Genomic DNA, 17,103 nt, shown 5'->3' with positions numbered 1-17,103 from the left:
TTGGAGGGAGGGGGGCGGTGGCGGGTGTGGAGACGTGGGCAGGTAGGTGACTTCCGCGCGCGCGCGGCCTGAGCGTGACTGTGGGGCAGCCCCAGGGGGATGAAGGGGCGCGGGGAAGGTGCGGGGCCGCGCCGCCAGGCGGAACCACCATCGTGTTCGGTGCAGCTGTGTATCATCAACCACGTTTCTGACCTAGCTGTTCTTAAACTTAAACCGAAGTTAATAAACTCCCGCTCGTCCCGCAGGAGAAAGCACGTCTCTAAGCTCTAGGCAAAACTAAAGTGCTGCGGTGATTACTGAAACACCTTCACCAAAAAGAAGTAATGCAGAACCGGCGTGTCTATCAGGTCTTTTCCCATTGCCTTTAATATGCGAGAATGACCCGCGGCTATTCAGAGAGATAATTGCGAACCTTTTCCTTATCTGCATATTTGCCTTATTATAAAAGCCATCAAGTATGTTGTAATACAAGCGCTCTGCCACACAAATTCCACCTTGAACTTTATCGGAAGGGATCTGCAGGAACTAATTAACTGTGGAATGTTTTGGGTCAGGCGAAAGGTGTTGGTTGCAGTACGGTGAAAAGTTTAAATATTGATTTAGAGCTAGTGTTCCAAAATGGGCTCCCTGAAGTACCATTATGCACCAGCAATTGCTACACTGGGGTTGTTACTCGGAGTTTCTGCAGCACGGAGCACTTCAGGATCTTGGTTGCGCCAAGGTAAGTTTAGGTTGGATATTAGGAAACACTTCTTTACAGAAAGGGTAGCTAAACACTGGAATAGGCTCCCCAGGGAAGTGGTTGAGTCGCCGACCCTGGATGTGTTTAAGAGCCGTTTGGATGTGGTGCTCAGGGATATGATTTAGCAGAGGGTTGTTAGAGTTAGGGTAATATGGTTGGACTTGATGATCTTCGAGGTATTTTCTGAGCTGTGTGATTCTATGATCGCTGTTCCCGGCTCGTCTAATGCAAACAGATTTGCGCAGGGCAACGTGAAGTGCCTGTGACTTTTCTCATGGCACCACCTAGTGGAGTTATCATTAAGGAGAACAGCGTGCAGGTTGCTGATGGCGAAGCTCATATACATATATAGGAAACAACTTGGGTAGTTCCTGAAAAATTACTATTTGGAATCACTACCTATTAAAATCTTATTGATGGCTGGTGATTGTGTTTGATGTGTGTGTTAACAAAATTTGCCGCCTTTGAAAAAAAAATCCACCTTACTGTGCAAAAGGTAATATAAAAATTTCCATTTGCCAAAGGGAGAGAGATGTAATGCAAGACATGTTTAATGGGACGGCATGCGGGGCAATGCCAGAACACATAGCCCCCCTGCTATGTGCACCACCCACCAGACCAGGCTGTGCAGAGCCACGTCCAGCCTGGCCTTGAATGCCTCCAGGGATGGGGCACCCACAATATTACAGATTAGAAGACTTCTTGGCAAGGACAAACCAAGCAAATACCTCGTCCCATGGCTGTAATCCCACAGACATCTGCAATAAGTGGTGCCATCCCTCCTGTTTGTATGGCTCTCAAACCTATCAAGCATCCAGCACAGGCATCCAATGTGGCTGCAGCATTGGGAGCTGAGCTTAGATATGTTGAATTACCTCTCAGACACGTTGTTTAATGGCACCCGTTGCCTGCCACCTTCCCTCAGGCGTGCCACAGGGATGTGGCCCGTGTCCCCTGTGCTGCCTTCAGCTTACCTGCTCTTGGTCCCCTCTCACTGCCATGCACACCTACCTTCTGACCCCCCTCGCGTACTATAAAATCTCTAATTCAAGCTCAGTTGTCATCAAACTCAAAGCAGAGCTCGGGGTACCACCAAGTGGGCCGAGGTTTGGCTGACAAACACCTGACGAATTGGGTAAAATAACCTCGTGGCGGTGAATGGGGGGATTGCGCCGGGCCCAGCGCGGTGCCGCCCGGTGGGCCGGGCCTTCCCCGCACCTGCGAGCCGCCGCGCTCCGGGACGCGGTTCCGCTGCGCCGTCCGTCCGCTCGCCCACAGCGGCCGCCCCTCTGGCGCTACCGGCAGCCGGGCGCGGCCCCGTGAGCGGCTTGGCGGCGGGGCCGAGTGGAGGGAGGCCCGGCCCGGCCGGGGTGGGGCGGGATGCTCAGCGTCGCGGGGCACCATGGGAGAATCCGCCGGCACCCGGCATGGCGGCGGCGGAGGCGCCGGGTGGCTGAGGGGCGGCGAGGGGCGGCCATGGTGTCGCCGGCGGCGCGGCTGGTGGGGCAGGGCGTGTGGGCGGCGCTGACCGGCGGCTGGTACCACGACCCGGAGCAGGGCGCCTTCACCAACAGCTGCCACCTCTATCTCTGGCTCTTCCTGCTGACGCTGCCGCTCGCCATGCACCTGGTGAGCACCGTGGGGCGGGGGTGGGGGCGCGGGGAGCGGCCCGGCGGTTGGGGCCGCGCCGCACCTCGGCCTTGCGGCAGAGGCAGCGCGCGGCCTCGGCCTCGAGCTCCGCGTCCCCGCCGTGACCGCCCGAGGAGGCCGCGCCCCGCCACTGGGGCGGCCTGGGGAGGCGGGGGGCTGCGGCGGCTTCTCAGAACCCCCTTCGGGGGCGGCTTCTTGTTTGCCGCCCGCTCTGGTCTGACCAGCCGAGAGGGGTAAATAATGTCAGAAAATCAAGTGCCTGAATGTCACTGGTGAGTCGCAGTGCTCCTCGTGCCATGCAACTCACCTTGTGCTAAGCATTGCAGGTCAGTGGTATTACTAATTGGGATTCGCTTGCCGAACTTTAATATAGAACCTGGAAGTTTGACTCAGTTTTGGCGTGCTTCCCTCTGCCCAAGGAAAGCTCGGAAGTAGTTTGCAGGATCATTGCATCCATTCTTTGGTGAACTCTTTAGTGTCTGTAGCTTAGCAAAAATTCATGGCAGGTCTTTTTCCCCTGTCTGTGGAATTGGACTGGATGACTGGTTGACCTTTGAAGGTCCCTTCAACCTCAAATGATTCTATGGTCAGAGATGACCCTGATTTGCAAAGGACATTCATGAGTCTCTCTGGAATTCCAGTGAGAGGTCAGTTATGTATGTTTAAAAATCAATTAGTATGCGTGACTTTTGGCACGGATTGTGTTCAATCCCTGTAAGCGTGGGTTGTGGAGCTCTTAAGCCAACATAACTTTGTTTTCTGGTGAATAGAGTCTCTGTCTTCTGCAAGCCAACAAGAGCCTAATGTGATAAGAATTGCTGCCAAAGTGGCATGCATGATTTTTCAAAAAAAGATGATGGAAAAAAAGGTGATGGTTAACTTTGTTTTCCAGCCAGAGTAAGTAGGTATATATCCAAAAGAGTGTGTTGCCTTCTGGGACATTTTTAGACTAATAGTGTTGCACAAAAGAACGCCACAGTTTGAAGCAAATGTTAAATGGGAGAAATGATATAAAGGGAGAAAGAAGAAAACCGGATTTATCAATCTGACTTTTTCCTTCCTTTCTCCTGGGCTTTGTGTTTGTCTGTCTTGATGGATGTACTCCTGCAGACTGGCTGGCTTTCTGATGAATCATCTGGTTAAATGAAGGACTTGTGTTCTTGAGCTAATGTGTCGCTATGGGAGTTCTTTATCCTTGATAAGAATAATGCATTTATGGTGCTGCTTGCTCAAGTAATGATGTCCTCAAGTATTTGTTTTCCTGCTTTTAAGTGGGTTTTGTAAACTTTGTGGGCGACAGATATTTTTGCCACTTAGAAACTTGAACCTCTTTTTTTAATTCAAGGATTTCTTTGGGGAATTTTACGTACAATCTTTGGTGATATTTGGAGTGGTATTCGTGTTATTTCAGAATCAGCTTAAGCAGTCACCAGTATCTCTTGGAATGGCAAAGTCAGAACAAATTAGAGTGCTGCTACTAAAAACATTCCTTTGCTTTGGATTGTCTCAGTTACACTTCTAACAAAGCCAGAAAGTCTCCCTGAAACAGTTTGATTGGAATGAAGCGACAAAACCCATCCTGCTGCTTTTAGATTTTTCCCACTGGCTCAGCTGAGATGTGCTGACAGTAGCATTGAGGAGCTTATAGTATCAAGTTGTTTCTGTTGTGTGGATCGAGGATTTTGTTTTCCAGCACTGTCAGCACAGCTTACTCTGGTACTAATTGTTCCCTTGTGAACTTCACCATTCCTGAAAATGCAGTTCTGTTTCATCTTTTCTTTTTCATTTATTCTTTGTAGCAACAGATATGCTATTAAAAATATACATTGAAAACTATTTGGAACATCGTTGCTATTAAAAATCAACTTTCAATATTGTTAGGTTATTTTATAAACTTGCCAGGGCAGATCTTGTAACAGATTATGGTTTGGTGGATTAAAGTAACAGACAGCACAGGGCTCCCAGGTGCTGTGTGTATGTGTGCTATTAGTGACACTGACAAGCAGAGATGCCTGTCCGCGGTCAGCCCCAGTGCAACACCAGTAAAGCAGAGAAATGGCTTTGGAGATGCTTATATTGCAGCCTGTTCTAGGAGCCTCAAGACAGCGTGCACCTGCCTTTTTGTGAGTCCTTGAGATAGCTTAGTGATTGTTTCTTCTGTCTTTTGCTGGACAGGAAGCTTTTGAGTTGAACGTTAGGTCTTCAAGTCATACCATGATAAATACAGCATGGCAATATAAGGGTGTGGGCACGTAAACAAATTACTCAGAGGTAAACTGTGATAAAGCTGGCAGTGTGTCAGCTGCTTCCAGTCCCAGCTGACCACACTTTAATCTAATTTCTCCTTCTGTAACAGTAAGGATATGTGTATCACTGGAATAGATAGCTAAACTATGCTGCTCTTAGCATATTTATTAGGAGACAGAATGCACTCTTAAAGCTGAGTTTACACCCCTAGGATTTGCTACCTGTTTTTCCATGTTCTACAATGTGTTAGGGACATCTCTTAGACATTAATTCAGCTAAAAGAACTTCAGTGTATGTATCTTTGATGTCAGTGCTATGGTATATCCCAATCTTTCTTTACCAAGCCTCATTGTAGTGTCTGACTGCACATTTCCCATCATTTTTGTGCTGTAGCACACCAAGGCTGAGATGAGGGCAATGTACCATCTACATCTAGGTGCATCAGGTGGGTTATGTCTGGGTCTAACCAACTTAATCGTTCAGTCCAGTTATTTACAAGATGCAATATTTTGGTCAAACGTTACATGTTTGGAAATGTACATATTAGGAAATATGCACCTTAGTCACCTCTACCTTTGAGCTAGTGAAATAATGTTAGTAGGCATAAGTTGGCCATTTCCCTGGCAGTGGCCTGTGGGCTGGCAGAAACCCCAGGCAGAGATGTTCTGTCTGCATGGGCAGGCCAACCCTGCTGCATCCACAGCAGGAAGCCAAGTGGCATTTCAAACATGTGAACCTGAGTGTCTGCCTGTGGCCCACAGTGTTCTGATATTGGAAGCTACTGGCCTGCTTTGAGCAGGTGTTTTATCAAAATTAGGTGACAGTTGCTAAAGAGTTAAAAAGTTCTTCATCGGCGGGGCTGGAGAGTTGATGAGCAAACAGACACATGGTGTGATTATAAAACCTAATTTCTGTAGGAAATGAGGCTGATAATAACTCTAGTACAGCAAAAGTGAACCTATAATATAATTCCTCAGTGGTCTGTAATTTAATTTCCCCTAGCTCAGGCAAATTTTTGTAGCTTTCACATATCCGTACCTGGGAACACCAGCTGCACTCAGATGACACTTCTACCCTTACACAAGAGGCCTCTTTCTGAAAGTCCAAGGCTTTCCATCCCCACCTTCATCTTTTTCCCAATTCCTTGCATGAACAGCAAGGAAGCTGCCAGCTTCTTCTGCCTAGCTTCTTCCAAGATCCAGAATATTAAGAATATGCTGATCTTATTTATTTATGTATTTATTTATAGGCAGATCTTGAATTGTGAGCGTGCTTAGCATGTACTCCATTGGAAGCACTGTATGTTGGGTGCAAGGAGACCACGGGGAGGCACCAACTGTGTCTGGGAGCTCTGGTCAGAAGGCAGGGATGAGAACACGCAGCACTGAGTGTCAGCTACAACCAATCCTCTTTTTCATTTAGGGATTCAGGAGCTTCTGATGATTCTCTCCTGTAGTGTACTCTATGTAAACATAGACTGGGTTGTTGGAAGTTTGTTTCTGTTGTGTCCTTTTGACGTTATTCGTTTAAAATGTATTAAGCTTTATAGGTGTCACCTATGAAGTCCTTCGATTCTGGTGTCTCACTCTGAGGTGTTTTTTTATCACTGAGTGGGCAGTCCATGCTTTTAGTGTGTAGTTGAAGAGATTTCCTGGAATGTGAACGCACCTCTTTGAAAGACACCCTTGCAGACATTTGGCAGTCATTCTCTGTGAAACCAAGCGATTTTTAACTCATGTTTTGCAAATGTTTTGATCATAAAACACAAATTCTTCAACTTTATCTACCAAGCCTTCTACTGTGAAAGCACTGCTTTGCAAATACATCTTCTTTCTGGCCCAGATTCGGTAAATGACCAAAGAGCATGCTGAGTTCTGGTGTATGCATACATGTTGCATGTGTATACAAAACGAAGGACTCTTAACAAGACTCAATTTGTAGGATGTAACATTTTTCTCATTAGGTACTGTTAGTAATATATACCTGCTAGATAGCTTCGCTACTTTTATGTAATAAATTCAGCAGTTGTTCAGGTTGGATATCAGGAAAAGGTTCTTCACCAGAGGGTGGTTGGCTCCTGGGACAGGTTCCCCAGGGCAGTGGTCACAGCTCCAAGCTGTGAGAAATCAGTGTTATGATTTCTGGGTGGTCCTGTGTGGAGGCAGGAGTTGGGTCCTTCCATCTCAAGACATTCTGTGATTCTGTATGAATCAGAATAGTCCTAAGAAAGAATTAACCTGAAAAGCTAAATGCAGCAGAGGAGCAGCAACCCATTTGCTGATGGTAACGCAGAAATGATTCAGCATACTCATTTCAACATCAAGATAAACGTGGTGGCTTGTTTTAGAGATGAAGTGAATGTACTTCATACCCTTCCTTATCTATGTGGGTGAAGTGTGGTTCATTTCTGAGTTTGAAATGATTTTAAATTCAAATGATCCTTGATCTCCAAAGCTGGTATTTAAAATTATAGATTTAGGGCACAAAATTAGATCTCTCTGCAGCTGAATAAAAACTTTACGTAAGGATGTTTTTGTGACCATAGATATGAAGATTCTGGCCCTTCAAATGTAACTGGAAGTATTTATTATGAATCTTTCTTTACAGTAAGGAAGTATTTACATAGGAGAGTTCTGTTCCTTCACAGACATGACGTACCGATGTCTGTGTTTGAACTACAATTCATTGTGATGACTAAGAGACACGGTGCCCATCCCAAATCAGCAGACACAGACAGCTGCAAATTAATGATTATGAACTTTAGGAAAAAAAGCATTCTAAGACGCTGCTGCCTCTCTCCAAATTCATTACATTTGTTTGTTTTGACTGATCCTGATTATTATTTTTTAATTCTTCAGCAGTAGAGGCAATAGGAGATGTTGAGAAGTGTTAGAAAAAGGCAATGAAACTGCAGCATTTTAGTGTTTTTACCATTACTCTCGTAGCTGAGAAATGGTAAAATGGCAGTTTATCAAAAGGAGCTTCCTGTTAGTGGATAATTAATCTTTTGTTTTGTGGCTGATAATGCAGGAAAAGCTGTGTTGTCCTGGGAGTGGAGAATTTTCATAGAATCATAGAATGGCTTGGGTTGGAAGGGACCTTGAAGACCATACAGTTCTACCTCTGTGGGCAGGGCTGTCACCCAGCAGCTCAGGCTGCCCAGGGCTCCATCAAACCTGCCCTTGAATAGGGCAACCACAGCTTTTCTGGGCAGCTGTGCCATGTCCTCAGCACCCTCAGAGTGAGGAGTTTCTTCCTCATGTTTAATCTTAACCCTCCCTCTTTTACTTTAAAGCCATTCCCCCTTACCTTATTACTATCAGACCATGTAAAAGAATTGGCCTCCCTCCTATTTATAAGCTCCCTTCAAGTACTAGAAGGGTTGTTTTGAGAGTGTTCTAACAATGTTTGTTAATTATGATCTTTTACTGGCTTTGTGGATACATTAACAAAAGAAACTCTTCATAGCTAATCAAAAGAAGAAGAAATGGTTTGAAATTTGAGCAAATCTTTAGAACTTTCTGATGAGTAGAACTCAAGATTTCTGTATGGAGGTACAGTACTTGTGTCTGCAAAACTCCGTAGAGGTACAAATAACAGACAATTAGAAATAATAAAAAAAAATATTAAAATTGTCTTTAAATAGCACCATCTTGTAATAAACTTGAATGATTATGTCTTTATTATTCCTTTCTATAGGCTTGTCCAGCAAATGCAGTTACGGCTTTTGCATACTGCAGCTTAGTGACAGTGTTCTTCACAGCAATTAAGGTGATCAGTTACCGTCTGCACCTTATGTTTGATAAAGGCGAAGCAATTCAACAACAGGTCCCAAGAAAAAATGGAAGGCAGTGTAAAGATGCAGAGGTCCCCAAAGAAAATACAGTTCTTCAGCCTTCAAATCATAGGTAAGCCTCGCATTATGCGTTGCTGGTACATTGTATATTTCTGATAAGTTTGCACTGTCCTGTGCAGCAGAAATACCCGTTGACAGCAAGAAAACTCCTACAATTTTGTGGGGAATGGCATTTCTAAAACCCATATCAGTGCTTTTATTCTCAGTGGTTCTAGTGTGCTTGTGATGCAGCAGGCAGAGCTGCACCTGGTTTTGGGATGGGGCAGCCACTGGACCTCCTGAAGGAAAGAGACCTGTCTGGGAGGGACTAAAAGATCATAGAGAAAACCTGGGAGTTTTTAAAGAAGTGTTAAAGGCTGAAGGAAGAGCAGAGGCTTTTACTGGTTTTACCCCTGTGCTAAAGAAGTTTGAAGGTGAGAGAGAAGAGCTGTTTCTTCAACAGAAAGAAAAGTGTGTTTTGTTCCTATTTCAGCTTCTAGGAAGGGACAAGGAAATGATGTGCACCTGTTGGCAAAGAAAATGTTTTTTATCATGGCTTTGAAAGCCTGAGTGAAAATTTGTGTTGTGTTCTCATAGCAGCTTACATTTTCTGATCAAGCCTAGATTTGTACATTGTTTTCCTTTTTCTGACTGCCATAATTCTTCTGTGCTACTGTTCAAGAATAAAGTTAGAGCTGCTTTCATTTCTCAGGTCATTGGGTAGGTATTTCCAGCCTTTCCTCTGTGCTGCAAATAAATAATCACAGTCAATAAGCCTTATTGGTGTGGTATTAAATCTAAAAATGTTGGACTTCGGACTAGAACAAAGATTTTCCAGAATCATGTCTGTGTAGAATATTCTGCTTAAAACTTTTTGGAATATATTGAGACTTTCTTTTTACTGTCTTTTCAAGCTTGTGTCATAGAAACAAATGAAGCTGGCAGCCAGCTTTCATTGTTTGCAAGCTCTACAACAGATGTGAAAGAACCTATGTATGGTACACCCAGCAGTGGCTGCAGCATAAAATGTCCAACCATAGCTTAAACGGAGTTGTTTGTTACAGCTTCCAGACTCTGACTAAGAGTTCTGGATATGTGAACTTCTTGTTCTGGTTTTGGTGTGTTTATAGTTGCTACGGTAAGCTCTGCTACTGCTAGCTCTGTGCAAACTGTGCAGTATCAGGTTTGTTTGTGTACCTCGTTAGCACTGTTCTCTTGTGTTTTTGGCATGTCTGTGGCACAATCCTAGCAGCAACTTTGCTGGTATTGTCAAGGTCTGCCTGCACCAAGGCTCTTCTCAGAAATGCCTCTCATAAGTCGATTATCATATGAAGGATTTATTTTGGTTTGAATGATGCCTTTCAGGCATCTCTTAAAATCTGTGTGTAAAGTCATTTCAACTTTTCCTTATAGAAGGTCATAAATGCAGCAGTTTGTTATTTAGCTCTTGATCAAAAAATAGAGACTATTTTGGCTAGCTGTCTGATAGATTTTAAACAGGCCTTGGTGTGTTGGTTGAACAAGTTTCTGAAGTCAGCTTATTACAGAAAAAGTTGTGTGAAGGTGACTGAGAACCCCCCTCTGGAGAAATAATTGTATAGCTTATATATAGCTGTAGGGTTTTAAAACTAAAATTGGGAAAACAAATGTTTTTTTTAACGTTTCATCACAATGGGGATTTATTATTTATTTATTCCAAGTAAATGTTTATTGCATTATACCTGAGAAAGAGAACGCGTTGATTCTTAATAGTACATCTTGTCCAAGAATCTTTGCTTACATCTGTGGAAAGCCTATGTCTAAGAGCAGTGAATAGATGAATGTATCCACCAAGGAAATGATTAAATAGCTGCCTGTAATATATGCTTCTTTTAATTAAGTCAAAGGGAACAACTTCACTTTTCATGGTCTAATGATTATATGAACAGACATTATGCATTGCATTTCAAGTGATTGTTTGATGGGAGGTAAGTAAATAACTTGGTTCCCTTTCTCTCTTTTTAGCAATAAGATTGGGGATAATGGTGTAATTGGTGAGACCAACCAAAATGGCTCTACCCCAACAATACACAGCAGTTCGAGGATAGAAGCTCTCCACTCACAGAGCTCATCTGGGGCAGCGGTTAGTATGCTTTTTGGTAATAACGTTTTCACTTTTTTCACTTTTTTTCAATGTATTTCTTATCACATGGAATTTTGTACAGTCAGATGCTGATGATGGGAAGCAAGTCTGCTTCAAGTTGAAGTGATACCTTGTGTAACTACTGCTGTTGCTCAGCCTTGGCCTTGTCCAACAAGTATAATTTTACAAAGCTGAACCTGCAGTAGATAATTCTGTAAGTCTTGAGAGATGTCTGTCTGCTCTATAGATACCAAATGACTTGAAAATCTTGCTGAGGACAGCTAGTTTTCAAGGCTGCTTTCAGAGAAAGAAGTTAATGCTGTTAGAGCAGTTTCTCATTCCCTGAGAAGGAGTCAGCTCCTGAAGCATTAGTAACTTATTGCTGTGTAACTGGACTTATGGTTATAAAATAAGAGTTCAATATTTAAAGAAAATGTAACTCCTAGATTTAAATCAGGTTTTATCTACACAAGGTTGAAAATACATAGATTTCACACTACTGGCTATGCTTTCTGAATCACTTAGTGTAAAAGTGATGTTTGTAGATGTTATTTAAGAAAAATAAGAGATATTCATGAGAAGTTTGAAGAATAAAGTTGAGCCCAGCCTGAACCACTGATTGATCACCTGAGGTAAGCTCTGAGTCAGCCACAGGTGAAGGCAATTTAGCTGTGTGACAAGAGTGGGTGGAGCCTGAGTGCACCTCCCCTAGACCCCATTTAAGGGCTGACCCCCACTGGGGAAGGATTGCTTTCTGGAGATGGCTCCTGTTGGAGTTTTCTATTGCGAGCCTAGGATATGGGAGAGTATTTCATTTATCTTTGATTATCTCTTTCCACTGCGATAATCTTTCAAATTATACAACCTGTAAAATACCAGCCTAACCATGCCACTGTGCTAACTGTACATTTGTTGATTGTACAAAAGCGTACAAAAATTAGAAAACAGAATGAATGCTATCTGTGTAATCTTAAGCTGCTCCCCAAGTATACTGTGATAACATCTTTAATTATGTGATCCCATACTATTCTTTTTACAGGACTCCTGCCTCATTCAGTGCAGAGGATGGTTAGTGATCTCTCAATAAGTAGCTATTTGATACTTCATTGTCTTCATTTTTTCCCCCTTTTGTGTCCTTATTTACTTCAAACTATCGAGTCAAAAGTATTTCCTCATTTCCTGGAGTGTTTCTACCTTTTTGTAGCATCTGTATGATTCACAGACATTAACAATTTTTCTTTTATGAGAAAAAGTATTTTCCACCTTGTTTCTGTCCTAGTCCCCAATATTCTGGTATTTGTCCAGTCGACAAACTAATTTTTTTTTCCAGGGAACTTGTTCGGAAATGGGAGACTCAGACATGTAGATTGAGTCTAATCAAACCCAATATACTCTTCCTGCTGCCAGGCTATTACTATGAGATTGTAAAATGTAATAATTATTTCCTCTTAATTTTGGTGCATGTCAGCCTGAGGTGATCCATGTTATTTTTTCCCAGTAACTTTTTGCTAGTTCTCCATTCTGGTTCTTGCTCCTAAAATGTTTCTCTGCAGTACTGTGTAGCTCAGGGCTCTTCACTGCATAACAGATGTTGACCTGCTGACGAGAATCCAGCAAAGGGCCACTGGCAGTAATGACTGGGAAATAAGGCACTGGATGTATGAGGGCAGGCAGATCTATGTAAGACTGAAAGAATGTACTGTCTTCACCTTCCCAATGAAGGATATGGGGAGGACTAAGCACACTCAGAGGGTACAAAGTGAAAGACTAAGAGGCAGTGGACAAAAGTATGGTTGGATTAAAAAAGAAAAAAGTATTCTTTTTATATATATATATATATATATATATATTTAACTGGAAGTGTGGTCAAATACTGGAAGCAGTTGTCCAAAGTGGCTGTGAAATCTCCATTCATGGAGATATTCAAAGCTCTACTGGAGATGGTCCTGAGCAACCTGCTCTGTGTCTGCCTTGAGTGTGTGTGTGTAGGGGGAAAGGGTTTGGGCTAAATGACCTCTATAATATCCTCACAATCTGAATGATTGTAGGATAACTGAATGGCTTTCTCCTCTAGCTCTTCGTGGAGAAATTGCTACCAAGTACTGGAGAACAAACTTTTTCAGCTACATATTTTTAAATCACTAAAATGAGAAGTGGAAAAGATGAATGTGTTCTACTCCTGAACTATTTTAAGAAGGTCTGGATTAGGCACTGCAGAATGTTTTCAAAAACAAAATCTTCACTTTTCTTTCTCCCCAGATATAACACACACAATTGCAATGATGCATTTTGTAGCATGTCCGTTCTATAACCATCTCCATCACCCACCCTTTGCATTTTGTGGGAGGTACACATCCAAATTTCAATGGTGTTTACCAAATACCAGTGCTGTAATTAACCTCTGATTAGTTAACTACTGCATTGAACTGTTGCATTACATGTATTTCTTTTCTTCCAACAGAATTTAATACATAGCCTTACCAATTTTGTGTGGTTTTTGTTTTTAGGACCTGCCAACACGGGAAACTATTGAAGATCTCAAAGGTATCTTAAAGGCATTATAATACCCTTTAAACTTTTATTTCATCCTTACTTGCCACAAACAAAAAAATAAATAAATAAAGACACAGAAGACCCTGCAGCATGATCTGTCGTGCTTCATGTTAGGATCTGAATGGAAAAGCTCAAGGTAACAAAATCTCAAGGGAATTCTCACAGAAGCTTTGTTAGCTGTCAGCTGAGCCGTTTGGACCACAGCCTTTTGGTGAGAATACCAAGTAGCTTTCCCCATTTTTGATATAGAGAGATTAAAGAGTTTTTCTCCCGTGCTCTTGGGATGTGTTGTGTCTCTGGGATCCACTGGAAGAGGAAGCTAGTGTTCAGGTAATATCTTAAAGCTCTTAAACATCTTCTGACTGCAGACTCTTTACAGATTTTTGCTAGCTAAGGATTTTACCTTGATAATGTGAAGTCATCCTGTTTGTGAAACCTAATTCATGTTATGTCTTTTGTTAGGGGTTACAGTATTAGAAGACCAGTCTGTACCACCAGTTTCATCTACCTCACCTGGTATTAAAGGAGATGTATTACCAGTTTCCTTAGCCTCTGCTTCAGGTTCTACAACATCAGCAATAGTGACAAAACCAGCTGCTGTGGAAACACTTTCTGGAACTGGAATAAATCAAAGTGGAGAGGATGAGCAACGTGGATCACAAGTTATTCTCATGGACAGAGATATAGCTAAAAATTTCTCTAATATTTCTTCATTGCAAGGCGATGTTTTAAGGACTGGAGTTTCTTTGGAACCGTGGGACAGTGAAAATTCAGTTATTTCAGACCATTCGAGTAATTTGAGAAGTCACAAAAGAGAGAAATTACCAGATGGCTCGCTGCAGGCAAGCTTTACAAGTAACTGCCCACAGTGCAGTGCTTTTACAACCAAAGATCCTGAGCTTGTGGAAAGTTCTTGCAGTGCTGATAGTACCAATGAAGACCTTGACTGCTCAGATAGTGAGACTGCTGTTGCAATTGTTGACAACTCTCTTCCTGGAGACCAGCTGTGTGAACCCATTAAAATTGTCATTACAATGAGCAGCACACCAAACAGCGCCCTCAGTGACCTAGCAGACTCTGTCCATCTGAGGGCTCTGGGTACTGAGCGAACAAGCTCAGCTCTTGAGTCTGGTATAGTCACAGCAGATTGGCAAAGTCAGCAGACTAATGAACAGCTCAGAATTCCTGTTATAACTTTTGATTTGTCTGATGACAGCAAAGGTAATGACTGTCCAGAAATTAGTGAAAGTGAAAGAACTCCAGAAATGTTGAGGACAGATCTGTCATCCAACCATTGCTCTGGCTATGAGTCTGGTGATGCAGTAAAAGAACACAGCAATCCAGTAAATGCCTGTTCAGAAACAAACACTTGTTCAGATCCAAATCAGAAGAATGCTTCTGAAAATGTCCAAAATGTGGTTTTGAGTTCAAAAGAAGAACTACAGAGCCTAGATCCTCAATCCTGTAGAACTGCTCATGAAAAGAGGCACATGCGGGTGCTGAGCGTAGACAGTGGGACAGATGTGCTTTTAAGTAAGAATTCTGTGGAGACATCTGACAAAGAGAAGACGTTACCAACTTCTAAATCTGATCTAGAAGCTAAAGAAGGACAGGTGCCCAATGAGTCTAATTTTCTAGAGTTTGTTTCCCTTCTGGAATCCATTAATACCTCAAAGATGAAGGCATCTAATCAGTCTACTGTCAAAACAGAGGTTACAAAAGAAAACATCTCTGCTGGAGGTATGGTGCATGATTTACAACTTTTGAAATAAGAAAGTTGAGATTAGTTGTGTTGTTTATAGCACCTTGCCCTGAGATCCACAGTAGGGTGAATACAGAGATGAGAACTGGTTTTGTTACTAATCGGTGGAAGTCTGGGCTTGGTTGGAATGGGGTGATTTCATGAAAGTGTGATAGTGTCAGCTGAAGTTTCTGGAATAGTACATTTTCTTAAAGACACCCTTAGAAAAATCTAATGTTAACCTCAGTAGGTGTTTAATATTTAGTGTTTAATGTTCTGTGCTAGAATATCTTGCACCTGACAGGCCTGGACTGTGGAAAAATCAAGAAGAATTCTTAAAGAACTTGTGTGTAGTTAAAGTTTTGTACTTTCTCTTACAAGCAATAATAATTGCCCAGCAATGCAGCTTCTCTCCATGTCAAAACAGCATCCCTTTCCATAGATTGGCTCTCAGACATCTGTTTTCCTCTACCTCACCCCTCCCCTTTATAAAACTTCCATTATGCGGTGGTGATTTCAGAACGTCACCTTTATAGAAGTAAATGGCTTTCAGAAGTAATATGAAAGGGGAAGACTGCCTCCATAAAGGAAAGCAATGTCTAATCAGAATATATCATTATCCATGAATTCCATGATGACACAAAACAAACTTGATTCATGTATGTATGGTTATTAGATTTTAGATCTAGCAAACTAAATTCATTTATTCAAACCTAAAGGCCTTGAGAAACATGAGGATTCAACGCCTTTCTTCAAACCAATTTCATATTTGAAGTGGCCAGATGTGAGTTTCTTACCTTTCCATTTCCTTACCTCCAGTGCCTGATAAACATTTAGACTTAATACGTATGCAGCTAGGCTGCCCTGTGCGTTTCTAGGGCATGTTGAGCTGTTTCAGGCCCAGCAAGTGTCCTCCTGGATAGGTGTGATTCTGCAGTGGCTTCTGTCACCGTGTGGTGTCTGCAGACCTTGTATTGGTGCTGTAGGGAAAAGGCTACTCAGCCCAAACTTCTTAAGCTGGGAAGATGTAGTTCAAAGACAATTGCTGTTTACAGCAAGTAGGCTTTATTTATTTTCTTGCCTAGTCAGAATGTACTCTTTGCTAAAATATATTACTGTCATTACTGGCAGCTTCCCTGCAGTAAGATTTGATTTTAGGAATGAGAAAGCCTCTAATTTGTTTATAGCCTTGCAATTACAAATGTGCTTTTAACAAAAGAGCGTTTTAAAGCAGATCTGAATAAACATTTACTCCTGCTTTAAAGTGGTTGTTCAAAAAGAAATATAATAGAGGGGAGGCAAAAGGCAAAGCTACGCACCCGTTGTTTTGAGGGAGGAGGTTGTTTGTCTTTTGTTTCTTTATTCTTTTGACCTTGTAAACCACTTAATTGGCAGAAGATAATAACAAATGTCTAGTCCAAAGGAGCATGAGATGTACCTCACAAAGGTGTTCACTGGGAAATGTGAAAAACTTGGCAAGTTCCTGGAAGGCTGTGTATTTGGAGCTGCATGGAAGAAGGCTGATGTTTTGCATAATTTGGAGAAGGCAGGAAAACTTGTGAATCAGAACAGTCTTGAAAGTGAGTGAGTGAATGCTGTAAATGGTTCTGTGTTTGATGTGTGCACCCTCCACACGCTTTTGAATTGTGTGGAAACAGAAGTTGCATCATCTTCACCCAGCAAACCCTTTGCCAGTAGGCAGCTCAGTAAAACACAGTACAAGAAAATAAAAGCATTCTTAATGCTGGCAAGGATGGCAGATTTGATGTGTTAAGTACAGGATGCAAAAAAGCCAGCTCTTAAAAGCTGCTGCTGCTCTGTTGACATAGTATCTCTTCCATGTCGTGAGAAAGTACCACTGGCACTTGCTAAAAATGACTTCTGGGCCACTGTCCTTCCAGTTCTGAATCAATTTTTCACCGCCCTCGTAATGAAAGCCTATGGAAGGGTAACTGCAAATTTTCCATACCCTTTGTAGGGAAAGCTGGCCTTATGGGTCTGCTTTGGGTCCTTCTGCCCTGCTGGGAGCTGCACACCTGATCTGTGCAGGATAAGGGCCCGTGTCACCTCTGCCACAAGTGACTTGGAATCTGGAACAGTGTTAATCACCAGTGGACAGAGCCAGCTGTGGGACTGGTGGGGACCTGCATGGCAGAACCTGAACAGGGGCCATCTGCCCTGAATTGAAATGTTTTTCAGGCTCTTTTTAGAAA

General features: G+C 42.6%; 1 protein-coding gene across 1 annotated transcript in view; it reads left to right on the top strand.

Moving 5' to 3' along the window:
• Positions 1–2,116: 2,116 nt before the first annotated feature.
• The window catches only part of PCNX2 (pecanex 2), a 145,783-nt gene continuing 130,796 nt past the window's right edge, over positions 2,117–17,103 (top strand). The window contains exons 1-5 of the mRNA XM_072331450.1: positions 2,117–2,371; positions 8,339–8,547; positions 10,479–10,596; positions 13,104–13,140; positions 13,612–14,889. Of these exons, the coding sequence (XP_072187551.1) occupies positions 2,123–2,371; positions 8,339–8,547; positions 10,479–10,596; positions 13,104–13,140; positions 13,612–14,889 (1,891 nt within the window). The 5' untranslated portion in view covers positions 2,117–2,122. The remainder of the gene's footprint in view (positions 2,372–8,338; positions 8,548–10,478; positions 10,597–13,103; positions 13,141–13,611; positions 14,890–17,103) is intronic.

The sequence above is a fragment of the Excalfactoria chinensis genome, chromosome 3 (assembly GCF_039878825.1).
Source record: "Excalfactoria chinensis isolate bCotChi1 chromosome 3, bCotChi1.hap2, whole genome shotgun sequence".
Lineage (NCBI taxonomy): Eukaryota > Metazoa > Chordata > Aves > Galliformes > Phasianidae > Excalfactoria > Excalfactoria chinensis.
Note: the sequence above shows the minus strand (reverse complement) of the source record. Positions and strands in the feature narration are given on the sequence as shown.